At 41.3% G+C, this 16901-nt stretch overlaps 1 protein-coding gene across 1 annotated transcript; it reads left to right on the top strand.

The window, feature by feature from the left end:
• Nucleotides 1-15373: 15373 nt before the first annotated feature.
• Nucleotides 15374-16351, top strand: LOC133246853 (olfactory receptor 9A4-like). Its single transcript, XM_061415429.1, has one exon. It carries the CDS (start codon nucleotides 15410-15412, stop codon nucleotides 16349-16351), a length of 942 nt encoding a protein of 313 aa, XP_061271413.1. The 5' UTR covers nucleotides 15374-15409.
• The last annotated feature ends 550 nt before the right edge of the window (nucleotides 16352-16901 follow it).

Below are 16901 nucleotides of genomic sequence, written 5' to 3'. Positions count from 1 at the left end.
GATTCCTTAAAAAACTGGGAAATAGAACTGCCTTATGACCCAGCAATCCCACTGCTGGGCATACACACTGAGGAAACCAGAATTGAAAGAGACACGTGTACCCCAATGTTCATTGCAGCACTGTTTATAATAGCCAGGACATGGAAGCGACCTAGATGTCCATCAGCAGATGAATGGATAAGAAAGCTGTGGTACATATACACAATGGAGTATTACTCAGCCATTAAAAAGAATACATTTGAATCAGTTCTAATGAGGTGGATGAAACTGGAGCCTATTATACAGAGTGAAGTAAGCCAGAAAGAAAAACACCAATACAGTATACTAACGCATATATATGGAATTTAGAAAGATGGTAATGATAAGCCTGTATGCAAGACAGCAAAAAGACACTGATGTATAGAACAGTCTTTTGGACTCTGGGAGAGGCAGTGGGTGGGATGATTTGGGAGAATGGCATTGAAACATGTACAATATCATATATGCAACGAATCGCCAGTCCTAATTCGATGCATGACACTGGTTGCTTGGGGCTGGTGCACTGGGACGACCCAGAGGGATGGTATGGGGAGGGAGGAGGGAAGGGGTTCGGGATTGGAAACACGTGTATACCTGTGGCAGATTCATGTTGATGTATGGAAAAACCAATACAATATTGTAAAGTAATTAACCTCCAATTAAAATAAACAAATTTATATTTAAAAAAAAGTGACTGAGAGATCACACTCAAAAGAAAGAAAAAAAAGATATACCTATTTGAGTGCAGAGTTCCCAAGAATAGCAAGGAGAGATAAGAAAGCCTTCCTCAGTGATCAATGCAAAGAAATAGAGGAAAACAATAGAATGGGAAAGACTAGAGATCTCTTCAAGAAAATTAGAGATACCAAGGGAACATTTCATTCAAAGATGGGCTGAATAAAGGACAGAAATGGTAGAGACCAACAGAAGCAGAAGACACAGAATACACAGAATACCAGGAATACACTGAAGAAATGTACAAAGAGATCTTCACAACCCAGATAATCATGATGGTGTGATCAGTCACCTAGAGCCAGACATCTTGGAATGTGAAGTCAAGTGGGCCTTAGAAAGCATCACTACGAACAAAGCTAGTGGAGGTGATGGAATTCCAGTTGAGCTATTTCAAATCCTAAAAGATGATGGTGTGAAAGTGCTGTACTCAATATGCCAGCCAATTTAGAAAATTCAGCAGTGACCACAGGACTGGAAAAGGTCAGTTTTCATTCCAATCCCAAAGAAAGGCAGTGCCAAAGAATGCTCAAACTACCACACAATTGCACTCATCTCACACGTTAGTAAAGTGATGCTTAAAATTCTCCAAGCCAGGCTTCAGCAATATGTGAACCGTGAACTTCCAGATGTTCAAGCTGGTTTTAGAAAAGGCAGAGGAACCAGAGATCAAATTGCCAACATCCGCTGGATCATCAAAAAAGCAAGAGAGTTCCAGAAAAACATCTATTTCTGCTTTATTGACTATGCCAAAGCCTTTGACTGTGTGGATCACAATCAACTGTGGAAAATTCTGAAAGAGATGGGACTACCAGACCACCTGACCCGCCTCTTGAGAAACCTATATGCAGGTCAAGAAGCAACAGTTAGAACTGGACATGGAACAACAGACTGGTTCCAAATAGGAAAAGGAGGACATCAAGGCTGTCTATTGTCACCCTGCTTATTTAACTTATATGCAGAGTCCATCATGTGAAATACCGGGCTAGATGAAGCACAGGCTGGAGTCAAGATTGCCGGGAGAAATATCAATAACCTCAAATACGCAGATGACACCACCCTTATGGCAGAAAGTGAAGAAGAACTAAAGAGCCTCTTGATGGAAGTGAAAGAGTTGAGAGTAAAAAAGTTGACTTAAAGCTAAACGTTCAGAAAACTAAATCATGGCATCCAATCCCATCACTTCATGGCAAATAGATGGGGAAACAGTGGAAACAGTGGTTGACTTTATTTTTGGGGCCTCCAAAATCATTGCAAATGGTGATTGCAGCCATGAAATTAAAAGACACTTGTTCCTTGGATTGAGAAGGCAATGGCACCCCACTCCAGTACTCTTGCCTGGAAAATCCCATGGACAGCGGAGCCTGGTAGGCTGCAGACCATGGGGTCTCAAAGAGTCGGACACGACTGAGTGACTTCACTTTCACTTTTCCCTTTCATGCATTGGAGTAGGAAATGGCAGCCCACTCCAGGGACTGGGGAGCCTGGTGGGCCGCTGTCTATGGGGTTGCACAGAATCGGACACGACTGAAGTGACTTAGCAGCAGCAGCAACTCCTTGGAAGGAAAGTTATGACCAACCTAGATAGCATATTAAAAAGCAGAGACATTACTTTGTCAACAAAGTTCCATCTAGTCAAGGCTATGGTTTTTCCAGTAATCATGTATGGATGTGAGAGTTGGATTATAAGGAAAGCTGAGCACCAAGGAATTGATGCTTTTAACTGTGGTGTTGGAGAAGACTCTTGAGAGTCCCTTGGACTGCAAGGAGATCCAACCAGTCCATCCTAAAGGAAATGAGTCTTGAATATTCATTGGAAGGATTGATGCTGAAGCTGAAACTCCAGTACTTTGGCCACCTGATGCGAGGAACTGACTCATTGGAAAAGACTCTGATGCTGGGAAAGATTGAAGGCGGGAGGAGAAGGGAACGACAGAGGATGAGATGGGTGGATGGCATCACTGACTCAATGGACATGAATTTGAGTAAACTCCTGGAGTTGGTGATGGGCAGGGAGGCCTGGCACACTGCAGTCCATGGGGTTGCAAAGAATAGGACACGACTGAGCGACTAAACTGAACTGAACCAGTTCCTCAGTCTCTCTGGGTGTCAGGCTCATCATATGTAGATACAGTTGTGGAAGATGCCTTCTTTCCTTCTCTAACAGTCTTTGACCCTTACTGTATCACTAGTCATCCTAATCTCTTGTTCTTTTACCTCCAAATATGGCACTTCTGGCCACAACCCAGAGGAAGGAGAATTTTTGCCCTAAGCTTGTTCTTCTATTTCTCTTTTTTCTTCCCTGCCTCCTCCATCTACTTCCCTCTCCTTCCCTCTGTTGAACTCTCTCTTTTTCTCCCTCATTTCCCTTTATTTTAGAAATATTTATTGAATTCACAAAATATCTGAAAAACCCATAACCCTGGATCTATATGGCATGCTTTAAATTAAATTCTAAGTGGTTCAAATGGATTTAAATACAAAAATCAACAAATGAAATTGTTTTTCTTTTTAAGTTACCTAAGAATCTGTATGTGGGCTTTTATAAAGAAACACAGATCCCAGAATACTGAAAGATTGTTAAATTTAGCTACATAAGAATTAAATATTTATGCATGACAATAATAATACATAAAAATAAAAATGTGAAATAAAAGTTTATTTTATTGGTACATAAAGTTTACTTCTAAACTGATAAGCTCACTAAAGACAAATATAATTGCTTTTAAAACACTGGAAAAAAAAAAAAACACACTGAATATAGTTCAACATCAGTTAAGTTCAGTTCAGTCACTCAGTTGTGTCTGACTCTTTGTGGCCCCATGAACTGCAGCATGCCAAGCCTCCCTGTCCATCACCAATCCTGGAGTTCATCCAAACCCATGTCCTTTGACTCAGTGACGCCATCCAACCATCTCATGCTCTGTTGTCCCCCTCTCTTCCTGCCCTCAATCTTTCCCAGCATCAGGGTCTTTTCAAATGAGTCAGCTCTTCCCATCAGGTAGCCAAAGTATTGGAGCTTCAGCTTCAACATCAGGCCTTCCGATGAACACACAGAACTGATCTCCTTTAGGATGGACTGGTTGGATCTCCTTGATGTACAAGGGACTCCCAAGAGTCTTCTCCAACACCACAGTTCAATGGCATCAATTCTTCGGTGCTCAGCTTTCTTTATAGTCCAACTGTCACATCCATACATGACCACTGGAAAAACCATAGCCTTGACTAGATGGACCTTTGTTGGCAAAGTAATGTCTCTGCTTTTCAATATGCTATCTAGGTTGGTCATAACTTTCCTTCAAAGGAGTTAGTGTCTTTTAATTTCATGGCTGCAATCACCATCTGCAGTGATTTTGGAGCCCAGAAAAATAAAGTCAACCACTGTTTCCATTGTTTCCCCCATCTATTTACCATTAAGTGATGGGACTGGATGCCATGATCTTAGTTTTCTGAATGTTGAGCTTTAAGCCAGCTTTTTCACTCCCCTCTTTCACCTTCATCAAGAGGCTTTTTAGTTCTTCTTCACTTTCTGCCATAAGGGTGGTGTCATCTGCATATCTGAGGTTATTGACATTTCTCCCAGCAATCTTCACTCCAGCCTGTGCTTCATCCAGCCTGGTATTTCACATGATGGACTCTGCATATAAGTTAAATAAGCAGGGTGACAATAGACAGCCTTGATGTCCTCCTTTTCCTATTTGGAACCAGTCTGTTGTTCCATGTCCAGTTCTAACTGTTGCTTCTTGACCTGCATATAGGTTTCTCAAGAGGCAGGTCAGGTGGTCTGGTATTCCCATCTCTTTCAGAATTTTCCACAATTGATTGTGATCCACACAGTCAAAGGCTTTGGCATAGTCAATAAAGCAGAAATAGATGTTTTTTCTGGAACTCTCTTGCTTTTTTGATGATCCAGCAGATGTTGGCAATTTGATCTCTGGTTCCTCTGCCTTTTCTAAAACCAGCTTGAACATCTGGAAGTTCATAGTTCACATATTGCTGAAGCCTGGCTTGGAGAATTTTAAGCATCACTTTACTAGCATAATCAAAGACTGGAAATTTAACAATATTGCATAATAACAGTTGTTTTTCAGACAATGTCCTGAAAATTTATCAGTGAACGTAGTGGACATTATCTTTTCTCTGACACAGTATATTTGATGAAGAATATTATCTTACATAACAGCCAAATACACATACACACACACACACACACACGCACATCTATACTTGCAGAAAATCATTTTGATAAAGAATCTATGACTTTTTTTTATGTCTGAGTTGCTGCTGCTAAGTCTCTTCAGTCGTGTCCAACTCTGCATGACCCCATAGATGACAGCCCACCAGGCTCCCCCGTCCCTGGGATTCTCCAGGCAAGAACACTGGAGTGGGTTGCCATTTCTTTCTCCAGTGCATGCAAGTGAAAAGTGAAAGTGAAGTCTCTCAGTCGTGTCCGACTCTTAGCAACCCCATGGACTGCAGCCCACCAGGCTCCTCCATCCATGGGATTTTCCAGGCAAGAGTACTGGAGTGGGGTGCCATTGCTTTCTCCTATGTCTGAGTAGGCTCTTGGAATAATGCCTGTATAGATGTGAGGGAAAAGGTATTTGGGTAGAGGGGGACGCTTAGCTACATTGCTGCAAAGACTTTGCTGCAGTGGAAGTGTGGAGTCTTAACCACCATACCACCAGGGAAGTCCCTCAGACTGATTTCTGCTTTTCTAAAGTTTATTAATGAAAAATGTAGTATTGACTTTATGTCTTGATTCTTTTGCTTAACATAACCATGTAGAGACTTATTGGTGATGATACATCCATCAACAGTTCATTCCTTTTTACTGCTGAGTGGTATTCCACTGTCTAGATGAGCCACCATTTATTTATCCATTGACCTAATGATTGTCATTGGGTTGTCAGCAGTTTATTGTAAGTAGAACCATCAATGTTCATAAGGATGTCTGGTGGATATATGTTTTCATTCATCCTGGGAAACTATCCAATAGTGGAATAGTAGGTTTATATGTTGCCTGGGAAATCCCATGGACAGAGGATCCTGGCAGGCTACAGTTGATGGGTCACAAGAGTCAGACATGACTTAGCAACTAAACCACCACCACCACCGCCATGGTTAGTGTATGTTTAACTGTGCATTCCCACCAGCAGGGTCTGAGAGTTCTAGTTGCTCCATTTCTTCACCAACAGTTTCTGTATTTAAAATCAGTTGAAGATGTTGAGCATCTTTTCATATGTTTATTAGCCATCTGTATTGATTATATTCTTTGCAGCCAAAGATGCAGAAGCTCTATACAGTCAGCAAAAACAAGACCAGGAGCTGACTGTGGCTCAGATCATGAACTACTTATTGCCAAATTCAGACTAAAATTGAAGAAAGTGGAGAAAACCAGTAGACCATTCAGGTATGACCTAAATCAAATCCCTTATGGTTATACAGTGGAAGTGAGAAATAGATTTAAGGGCCTAGATCTGATAGATAGAGTGCCTAATGAACTATGGACGGAGGTTCGTGACGTTGTACAGGAGATAGGGATCAAGACCATCCCCATGGAAACGAAATACAAAAAAGCAAAATGGCTGCCTGGGGAGGCCTTACAAATAGCTGTGAAAAGAAGAGAAGTGAAAAACAAAGGAGAAAAGGAAAGATATAAGCATCTGAATGCAGAGTTCCAAAGAATAGCAAGAAGAGATAATAAAGCCTTCCTCAGTGACCAATGCAAAGAAATAGAGGAAAACAACAGAATGGGAAAGACTAGAGATCTCTTCAAGAAAATTAGACATACCAAGGGAACATTTCATGCAAAGATGGGCTCGATAAAGGACAGAAATGATATGGACCTAACAGAAGCAGAAGATATTAAGAAGAGGTGGCAGGAATACACAGAAGAACTGTACAAAAAAGATCCCCATGATCAAGATAATCATGACGGTGTGATCACTCACCTAGAGCCAGACATCCTGGAATGTGAAGTCAAGTGGGCCTTAGGAAGCATCACTACAAAGCTAGTGGAGGTTATGGAATTCCAGTGGAACTATTCCAAATCCTGAAAGATGATGCTGTGAAAGTGCTGCACTCAATATGCCAGCAAATTTAGAAAACTCAGCAGTGGCCAAAGGACTGGAAGAGGTCAGTTTTCATTCCAATCCCAAAGAAAGGCAATGCCAAAGAATGCTCAAACTACCACACAATTGCACTCATCTCACACGCTAGTAAAGTAATGCTTAAAATTCTCCAAGCCAGGCTTCAGCAATATGTGAACCGTGAACTTCCAGATGTTCAAGCTGGTTTTAGAAAAGGCAGAGGAACCAGAAATCAAATTGCCAACATCTGCTGGATCATCAAAAAAGCAAGAGAGTTCCAGAAAAAACATCTATTTCTGCTTTATTAACTATGCCAAAGCCTTTGACTTTGTGGATCACAATCAACTGTGGAAAATTCTGAAAGAGATGGGAATACCAGACCACCTGACATGCCTCTTGAGAAACCTATATGCAGGTCAGGAAGCAACAGTTAGAACTGGACATGGAACAACAGAATAGGAAAAGGAGGACGTCAAGGCTGTCTATTTTCACCCTGCTTATTTAACTTATATGCAGAGTACATCATGAGAAACGCTGGACTGGAAGAAGCACAAGCTGGAATCAAGATTGCTGGGAGAAATATCAATAACCTCAGATATGCAGATAACACCAGTCTTATGGCAGAAAGTGAAGAAGAACTAAAGAGCCTCTTGATGAAAGTGAAAGAGTCGAGAGTGAAAAAGTTGGCTTAAAGCTCAACATTCAGAAAATGAAGATCATGGCCTCTGGTCCCATCACTTCATGGGAAATAGATGGGGAAACAGTGGAAACAGTGTCAGACTTTATTTTTTTGGATTCCAAAATCACTGCAGATGGTGACTGCAGCCATGAAATTAAAAGACACTAACTCCTTTGAAGGAAAGTTATGACCAACCTAGATAGCATATTGAAAAGCAGAGACATTACTTTGCCAACAAAGGTCCGTTTAGTCAAGGCTATGGTTTTTCCTGTGGTCATGTATGGATGTGAGAGTTGGACTGTGAAGAAAGCTGAGTGTCGAAGAATTGATGCTTTTGAACTGTGGTGTTGTCGAAGACTCTTGAGAGTCCCTTGGATGGCAAGGAGATTCAACCAGTCCATTCTGAAGGAGATCAGTCCTGGGATTTCTTTGGAAGGAATGATGCTAAAGCTGAAACTCCAGTACTTTGGCCACCTCATGGGAAGAGTTGACTCATTGGAAAAGACTCTGATGCTTAGAGGGATTGAGGGCAGGAGGAGAAGGGGATGACAGAGGATGAGATGGCTGGATGGCATCACTGACTCAATGGACATGAGTCTGAGTGAACTCCGGGAGTTGGTGATGGACAGGGAGGCCTGGTGTGCTGGGATTCATGGGGTCGCAAAGAGTCGGACACGACTGAGCAACTGAGCTGAACTGAACTGACTCATGTCTTCTTTGGAGAAATGTCTGTTTAGATCTCTTGCCCACTCTTTGATTGGGTTGTTTGTTTTTCTGGTATTGAGCTCCATGAGCTGCTTGTATATTTTGATGATTAAACCATTGTCAGTTGTTTCATTTTCTATTATTTTCTCCCATTCTGAGGGTTGTCTTTTCATCTTGCTTATTATTTCCTTTGTTATGCAAAAGGTTTTAAATTGAATTAGGCCCCATTAGTTTATTTTTGTTTTTATTTCATTACTCTAAGAATTGGGTCATGCTTCTGTGATAGCTCAGACAGTAAAGAATCCTCCTGTAACCCAGGAGACCCTGGTTCAATCCCTGGGTCGTGAAGACCTCCCAGAGCAGGGAATGACTACCCACTCCAATATTATTGCCTGGAGAATTCCATGGACAGAGGAGACTGGTGGGCTACAGTCCATGGGGTCACAAAGAGTCCGACACAACTGAGTGACTAACACACACACACACACACACACACACACACACACACAGAGGAGGTGAATCACAGAGAATGTTGCTGTGATTTATGTTACAGCATATTCTATGACATAAAGAGTATTCTGCCTATGTTTTCCTCTAAGAGTTTTACAGTTTCTGACCTTACATTTAGGTTTTTAACCCATTTTGAGTTTATTTTTGTGTATGATCCTACTTGCCGGGAGGCAAAGGAGAAGCAAATATAAAGAAAAAACCTTTTGGACACAGTGAGGAGGGAGAGGGTGGGATAATTTGAGACAGTAGCACTGAAATATATATAAATGCATTACCATATGTAAAATAGATAGTCAGTTGGAATTTGCCGTATGATGCAGGGAACCCAAAGTTGGTGCTTTGTGAGAGCATAGAGGAATGGGATGAGGAGGGAGGTGGGAAGGAAGTTCGATATGGAGGCATCATATGTATCAGTACAGTTCATTTCAGTCGCTCAGTCGTGTCCGACTCTTTGCGACGCCATGAATCGCAGCATGCCAGGCCTCCCTGTCCATCACCAACTCCCGGAGTTCATTCAGACTCACGTCCATCGAGTCAGTGATGCCATCCAGCCATCTCATCCTCTGTCGTCCCCTTCTCCTCCTGCCCCCAATCTGTCCCAGCATCAGGGTCTTTTCCAGTGAGTCAGTTCTTCGCATCAGGTGGCCAGGTATTGTAGTTTCAGCTTTAGCATCAGTCCTTCCAATGAACACCCAGGACTGATCTCCTTTAGGATAGACTGGTTGGATCTCCTTGCAGTCCAAGGGACTCTCAAGAGTCTTCTCCACACCACAGTTCAAAAGCATCAATTCTTCAGTGCTCAGCTTTCTTTATAGTCCAACTGTCACATCCATACATGACCATTGGAAAAACCATAGGCTTGACTAGATGGACCTTTGTTGGCAAAGTAATGTCTCTGCTTTTCAATATGCTATCTAGGTTGGTCATAACTTTCCTTCCAAGGATTAAGCGTCTTTTAATTTCATGGCTGCAGTCACCATCTGCAGTGATTTTGGAGCCCAGAAAAATAAAGTCAGCGACTGTTTCCACTGTTTCCCCATCTATCTGCCATGAAGTGATGGGACTAGATGCCATGATCTTAGTTTTCTGAATGTTGAGCTTTAAGCCAACTTTTTCACTCTCAACTCTTTCACTTTCATCAAGAGACTCTTTAGTTCTTCTTCACTTTCTGCCATAAGGCTGGTGTCATCTGCATATCTGAGGTTATTGACATTTCTCCCAGCAATCTTGATTCCAGCTTGTGCTTCTTCCAGTCCAGCATTTCTCATGATGTACTCTGCATATAAGTTAAATAAGCAGGGTGACAATATACAGCCTTGACGTCCTCCTTTTCCTATTTGGAACCAGTCTGTTGTTCCATGTCCAGTTCTAACTGTTGCTTCCTGACCTGCATATAGGTTTCTCAAGAGGCATGTCAGGTGGTCTGGTATTTCCATCTCTTTCAGAATTTTCCACAGTTGATTGTGATCCACAAAGTCAAAGGCTTTGGCATAGTTAATAAAGCAGAAATAGATGTTTTTCTGGAACTCTCTTGCTTTTTCCATGATCAAGCGGATGTTGGCAATTTGATTTCTGGTTCCTCTGCCTTTTCTAAAACCAGCTTGAACATCTGGAAGTTCATAGTTCACATATTGCTGAAGCCTGACTTGGAGAATTTTAAGCATTACTTTACTAGTGTGTGAGATGAGTGCAATTGTGCGGTAGTTTGAGCATTCTTTGCCATTGCCTCTCTTTGGGATTGGAATAAAAACTGACCTTTTCCAGTCCTTTGGCCACTGCTGAGTTTTCTAAATTTGCTGGCATATTGAGTGCAGCACTTTCACAGCATCATCTTTCAGGATTTGAAATAGCTCCACTGGAATTCCATCACCTCCACTAGCTTTGTTCGTAGTGATGCTTTCTAAGGCCCACTTGACCTCACGTTCCAGGATATCTGGCTCTAGGTGAGTGATCACAGCATCATGATTATCTGGGTCATGAAGATCTTTTTGTACAGTTCTTCTGTGTATTATTGTCACCTTTTCTTAATGTCTTCTGCTTCTGTTAGGTCCCTACCTTTTCTGTCCTTTATCGAGCCCATCTTTGCATGAAATGTTCCCTTGGTATGTCTAATTTTCTTGAAGAGATCTCTAGTCTTTCCCATTCTGTTGTTTTCCTCTATTGCTTTGCATTGAATTCACCTATTTAGATCTCTTTAACTTCTCTCAGAAATGTTTTACAATTTTAAGTATACATGTCATGCACATAGTTTGTTTAATGTGTTCTGTAGTTTTTCATGTTTTTGAATATTACTGTTACATATTTTTTTATTTCCATTTTCAATGTTCATTGTAAGTTTAGAGCAATGAAAGAAATTTTTGCATATTGAGATTTTATCCTGTGACCTTGATAATCCTTTATTAGTTCTAGTTACTTTTTTGTGGACTTCTTAGGATTTTCTACAAATAGAATTATGTCTGTAAATAAATAATTTTGTTCATTACCCAACTGTATGCTTCCCATTGCATTTTCTTTCTGTATTGTATTAGTTAGCACTTCCAGTATGAAGTTGAGTAGAAGTGATGAGAACAGATATCTCTGTCATGTTCCCCATCTTAGAAGAAGGCATTGTCTCTTATCAGGCTTCATATTAGCACTATGATTTTGTTAGATGCTACTTTCAGTTTGAGGAAGGTTCCTTTGGTTCCTAGCTGAATAAGAGTTTTAATCAAAGGTTGTTCTTTTTTAGTAAACAGCTTTTCTGCCCCTATTGAAGTGGTCATGTAGTTTTTCTCTTTACTTCTGTTAATAAGGTGATTTATATTGATTAATCTCTTAACATGAACCAACCTGGTGTTTCTGAAATAAAATCACTACTTTGTTATTATGTATTGTTTTCTTACATATTGCTGGATTTGAATTTTTAATATTTTTATTAAGGAGTTTTGCTTCTATGTTCCTGAGGAATATTGGTTTGTGGGTTTATTTTCCTGTGATGCCTTTAGTATCAAAATGATTCTGGCTTGATAAGAAAGATGGGGCAGTGTTCTCTTTTCCTCAGTTTGCTAAAAGATTTTGTGTTGGGTTCATGTTATTTCTTCCAAAAATGTTTGATAGAATTCACCAGCAAATCCATCTGAACTTGTAGTTGTCTGTGTGGGAAGGTTTTTAAGTAGAAATTCATTTATTTAACAAACTGTGGGATCAGTTGTTCAATTTCATTTTCGTTAGTTATAGTACTTTTTATTAAAAGAAAAGATTTTCCATGGATTACCAATTGATTTCTCTTTTGAGATATTTTTGTTGCCTTCAGTTTAAAATTAAAATGAAATTTTGATTATCCTTTTGGTTGGTTGTGGATCAGGAAATCAACAACTCACATATCATAGAGGTGTGAAAAACAATTCAGAATCTATAGAGTGTAAATGGTCCCAATGGAAGGAAATAACTAAAACATATTTAACTTTTGAACTAAAAATTCCAGCTCTATGGATTTGCTCCATATTAAAAAAATTGTATAAACTTATAAATGTCTGACAATTTATAACATCAATTTTCACAAGAAAATTAGAAAAAACAACAAAAAGATATTAATAGAGGGATTGCTAATAAGGACACAAATAATATGAAAAACCATGTAAAAACAGTATGGCAACGGTATTGATATGGGAGAGACTCTTTTGAATGTTGTTAAGTGAGAGAGTAATGGGGTGGCAAAGAGTCGAACACTACTGAGCAATTGAACCCGACAATAAAAGCTGTGAAACAGATTTTCCCAGCATTTTCTTCCAAAGAAAATGTAGATGACTGCTTAAGAAAATTTTCCCAGATTACATGGCAACTGGGTTGGGATCAGACAGTTTTAGGAATGGAAGGAATATTATTCTCAAATTATACTGTTACATACCAATTGACATTCTTGGATTTAACAGGTGTGTTTAAACTTGAATCCAAAAATCTACATAAATGTTTTGTAAGTCTCACATGTGTGTCTCACTACAGAACCAAGCAGATTTTCACTTTAAATTTTGTCCATCGTTTCAGGTTGTAAAAATACCTGCCTCCATCAGGTTGTCCTTAAGCTCTTCCTACATAGAAGTGCCCAGCTGGTGATTAGGGACATGCCATGGAGATAAATGTCTGCCAGCACCTTGCTTGAGTGCTAATAGGTACACAGGTATGAGAATAGTGGACACAGTAGAGGAGAACAGAGTTGGATTTAGGGGTGGAACTTCTTCATGGGATTTTCAAGGGTCTACAGGGTTATTATCAGGAGCCTCTGTGTAATGAGCCAAGGAGAAATAAAGGTTTGGGGGGTGGGGTGGGGTTCGCTGAAGTTAAGCTTTGAGATCCAAATGCAGGATTTCCTTAAACATTGGGGTATATTTTCAGTCAGTTGTTGGAGCTTCCTATAGCTGGATGAGGAGGGCGCTGATTTAGACTCTAATTATCTAAGAGAATCCTGGGAAGAAATTAGGACAAAGAGCAGAGGGGTGACCTACTCAGAGCCTGAGACATTGTCTGGGAACCTAGACTTAGGGCCTTTTTGAAGGCAGCCTCGGTATTGAGAAGCCTCTGGTGAACTTTTAGGTTTCCCATTGAACAAAAAGCTGAAATGTAATTGAAAAGTTCTGAAATGTAATTGCTCAGGGATGGGAAGAACTAAAAGTTTGTTCTGCTTTCCCCAGACTGGATGCCCTAAGCCCAGGCTAATTAAAAGCAGGGTCCTCAGTGACTAAGTCCCCTTGGGAAGGAGGGAAGTGGGAGAGAAGGAGAGAGAGAGAGAGAGAGAGACCCTTAGCTCCCCACAACACTGTTATTTCTGGACGTTTTTCCTAACTCCTCCCCGAGGACAGTTTTCTTCTTCACCATGCATGGAGGCAGCACCAAGAAGCTCTGACCACTTTGTTTAGCTCAGCAGTAGCCAGACAGGAGTAGCCCTGCCTGAGCCCCAGAGAGCATCAGAAGTGGCAGAGGAGCCCGCGCATCAAGGTGAGTGTCTTCTCAGGGTTCCCCTGTACAAAGGAAAGTGTGGGAGAGGATGAGGATGGGGTGTTCTGGCTTGGCTGCCTTCTAGAGGAGGACGCCGAGAGTCTGGAGGCTGGGCCGGGGAGCAGCTGCAGAGTGGAGAGCAGAGGCAGCTCTTCTCTGACCTGGTGCTCCTGCAGGCGCAGCTCCTGATGTCAGTCAGCAGGCTCCTCTCTCATGTTTCTTCATCTAGTGGAGGTTACAGAAAACTGGAGAGAAACAGACCCATTGAGATTTCCCAGTGGTTCTGTCTTTGAAGCCTGGATTCCCATCAGTGAAAGATTTACAGAGGTATTAGGGAAGTCTCAGGAGGGGATGAGAGGAAGGGAAAAAGGTAATGTGAAGAACAAAGGCAATCCGAGAACAGTAGGATCTCAGAGCTGCGGCCTTACTACCCTGGCCAGGACCATGTGGTATTCAGTCATAAAGGCTGTGCCCATTCACTCATCATTCGTCAAATTTTTCAGCATTTATTTGGCTCCAGAATGTTTATATCTATCTATCTATCTATCTATCTATATATATATATATATAATATATACAGAGGACATTTCTTGCCTCTTTGGAGTTTACATTCCAGAATCATAGTTCAACAAAATAAATGAATTTCTGCTCCTGCTTCCTCATTTCATTTTTTATCACATGATGGATGAACTATTTTATATACTTGTTTATGGAATAGATTTCTTTCTCTCCTTGAACATAAGCACCACACAGGGATTTTTAGTCTGCTGTGTTCACTGCAGCGTTTGTTTAATGTTAAGTGAAGAAGTGAAGTAAGAAATTGAATGTATGACATAATGTCAGATAGTAATAAGCACTATGAAGAAAGCTAACTGTCAGGAATGAACAGGTCTTTCAGGTTTTGGGGAAGGTGAATGGAAAGAGTCTTCCGAGGAGATGAAATTAGCATGGTGGGATAGACAAAGTGGGGGGCAGACATCCAGGCAACCTGAGTACTGAGCACCTTGGACCTAAACTTGTGGAAGTCAGGTACCATCTTTCTTTCCTGTCAAGACTTTTGTGGGACGGGGAGGGGGGATGGTGTAAGAGAAGATTGAATCTGCAAAGGGAAATCATCCGAAGCTCCAGAGTTTCCATTTGGAATACTACCTGATTTGTAACACAGAGATCTTAAAATCTGGGGAAAGCAGAGATGGTGCTCTGGGACCCTCTGCCTCTCTTCTGCTGAACCCTAGGGGATCTCTGTAATACCCACCAGGGTGAAGGGTGGGATAAAATTCACTCTTTTGAACATTCTCTGGAATGTCACTATATCATCTGCTACAGGTAAGCTAAGAGAAAAGAACAAACCCTGGATCTAAGGGACTGACTCAGCATCATAACGGGCCAATTTTTAAGGTCTTAACCTGTGAAAATGCACATCTAGTGGGGAAAAAAGACAAGAGAGGTGTTCTTCACACAAGTGGAGAGGATGCTATCTTCATCCATTCCAGGCAGTGAACTTCAGCTGGACCGGAGGTGACAACATTTAGGTCTGACTTTGTGCAGAACATCCTCACAGGGGCACCTCACCTGGTCCCCAGATTGGAAATGGTTCCTCAAAATAGACTGTCCTTCTCTCTTGAGAGCAAGACCTTGTGGAGCAGCGTTTCTTATCTTTTGATCTCTAGGTTTCCCAAGGAGCAGAAACAAGGACTGAAATATGAGCAATCACTCAAGTGCCACGGAATTCTGCCTTTTAGGGTTCCCTGGGTCCCAAGAACTACATCACATTCTTTTTGCTATATTCTTTCTCTTCTACTCAGTGACAATAATGGGGAACACCATCATCATTGTGATTATCTGTGTTGATAAACATCTACATTCCCCCATGTATTTCTTCCTTGGTCATCTCTCTGCCGTGGAAATGCTGGCAACATCTATAATCGTCCCCATGATGCTCTGGGGGCTGCTGCTCCATGAGATGCAGACAGTATCTCTGACTGCATGTGTCACCCAGCTCTTCCTGTACCTTGCTCTGGGGACCACAGAGTTTGCACTGTTGGGAGTGATGGCTGTGGACCGTTATGTGGCTGTCTGTAACCCTTTGAGGTACAATACCATTATGAACAGCCACACCTGCATCTCGGTGGTGATTGGGTCATGGGTGTTTGGGTTCCTTTCCGAAATCTGGCCAGTCTATGCCACATTTCAGTTTACCTTCTGCAAATCAAACATGTTAGACCATTTTTATTGTGACCGAGGTCAGTTGCTCAAACTTTCGTGTGGTGACACTCTTTTCACAGAGTTTGTTCTGTTTTTAATGGCTGTTTTCATTGTCATTGGTTCACTGGTTCCAACAATTGTCTCCTACACCTACATCACCTCCACCATCCTCAAGATGCCCACTGCCTCCGGCCGCAGGAAAGCCTTCTCTACGTGTGCCTCCCACCTCACCTTTGTTGTCATCGGCTATGGCAGCTGCTTGTTCCTCTATGTGAAACCCAAACAAACGCAGGCCGCTGAGTACAATAAGATAGTCTCCCTGTTGATTTTTGTTTTAACCCCTTTCCTGAGCCCTTTCATCTTCACTCTCCGGAATGACAAAGTCAAAGAGGCCCTTCGAGATGGAGTGAAACGCTGCTGTCAACTCCTCAAGGATTAAATCTTCTCTCAATTTAGATGGTATGATCTTGACTTTAGATGAGTCAGCTACTAGAAAATGCTACCCTTACCATTGTCCCTATTCCAAAAATAAAATACAATGTACACCTCCTGATCAGGCCATGGAAGTAGAAGGAATGCAGAAATGATATCCAAGCTGTACTCACTAGAAACTCACAGTGTCTGCTTCTATTTGCTTCCCCTGTGAACTCAAGAAAGTATATTTGGAGGATGTGGGACGACCCAGAAAAAAGAAAAGCATACATTTTCATAAATGTTCTACTGGACCCATACTGGTTTATAATTCATCTTGAAAATGTGTTTCCTGGGGAAGTAATGAAATGGGCATCTGAGGGGTGAGATGGATGGATAATGAATTCAAAGGCAGAGATGTGCACTTTGTTCCTCATAAGCTCTTCCTAGTTCTTTTCCTATACTTTTGTGAAATTTCTTGACAAGATGGCTGTAAGTTTTAAAATATCCTGTTTCTCTTTGTCTCTGTTTGTTTCATATTTTCCTGGACTCCTTGCTACCAATAAGTACACATGATA

The sequence above is a fragment of the Bos javanicus genome, chromosome 4 (assembly GCF_032452875.1).
Source record: "Bos javanicus breed banteng chromosome 4, ARS-OSU_banteng_1.0, whole genome shotgun sequence".
NCBI classification, from domain to species: domain Eukaryota; kingdom Metazoa; phylum Chordata; class Mammalia; order Artiodactyla; family Bovidae; genus Bos; species Bos javanicus.
This window is presented reverse-complemented; position numbering and strand designations above follow the sequence as displayed.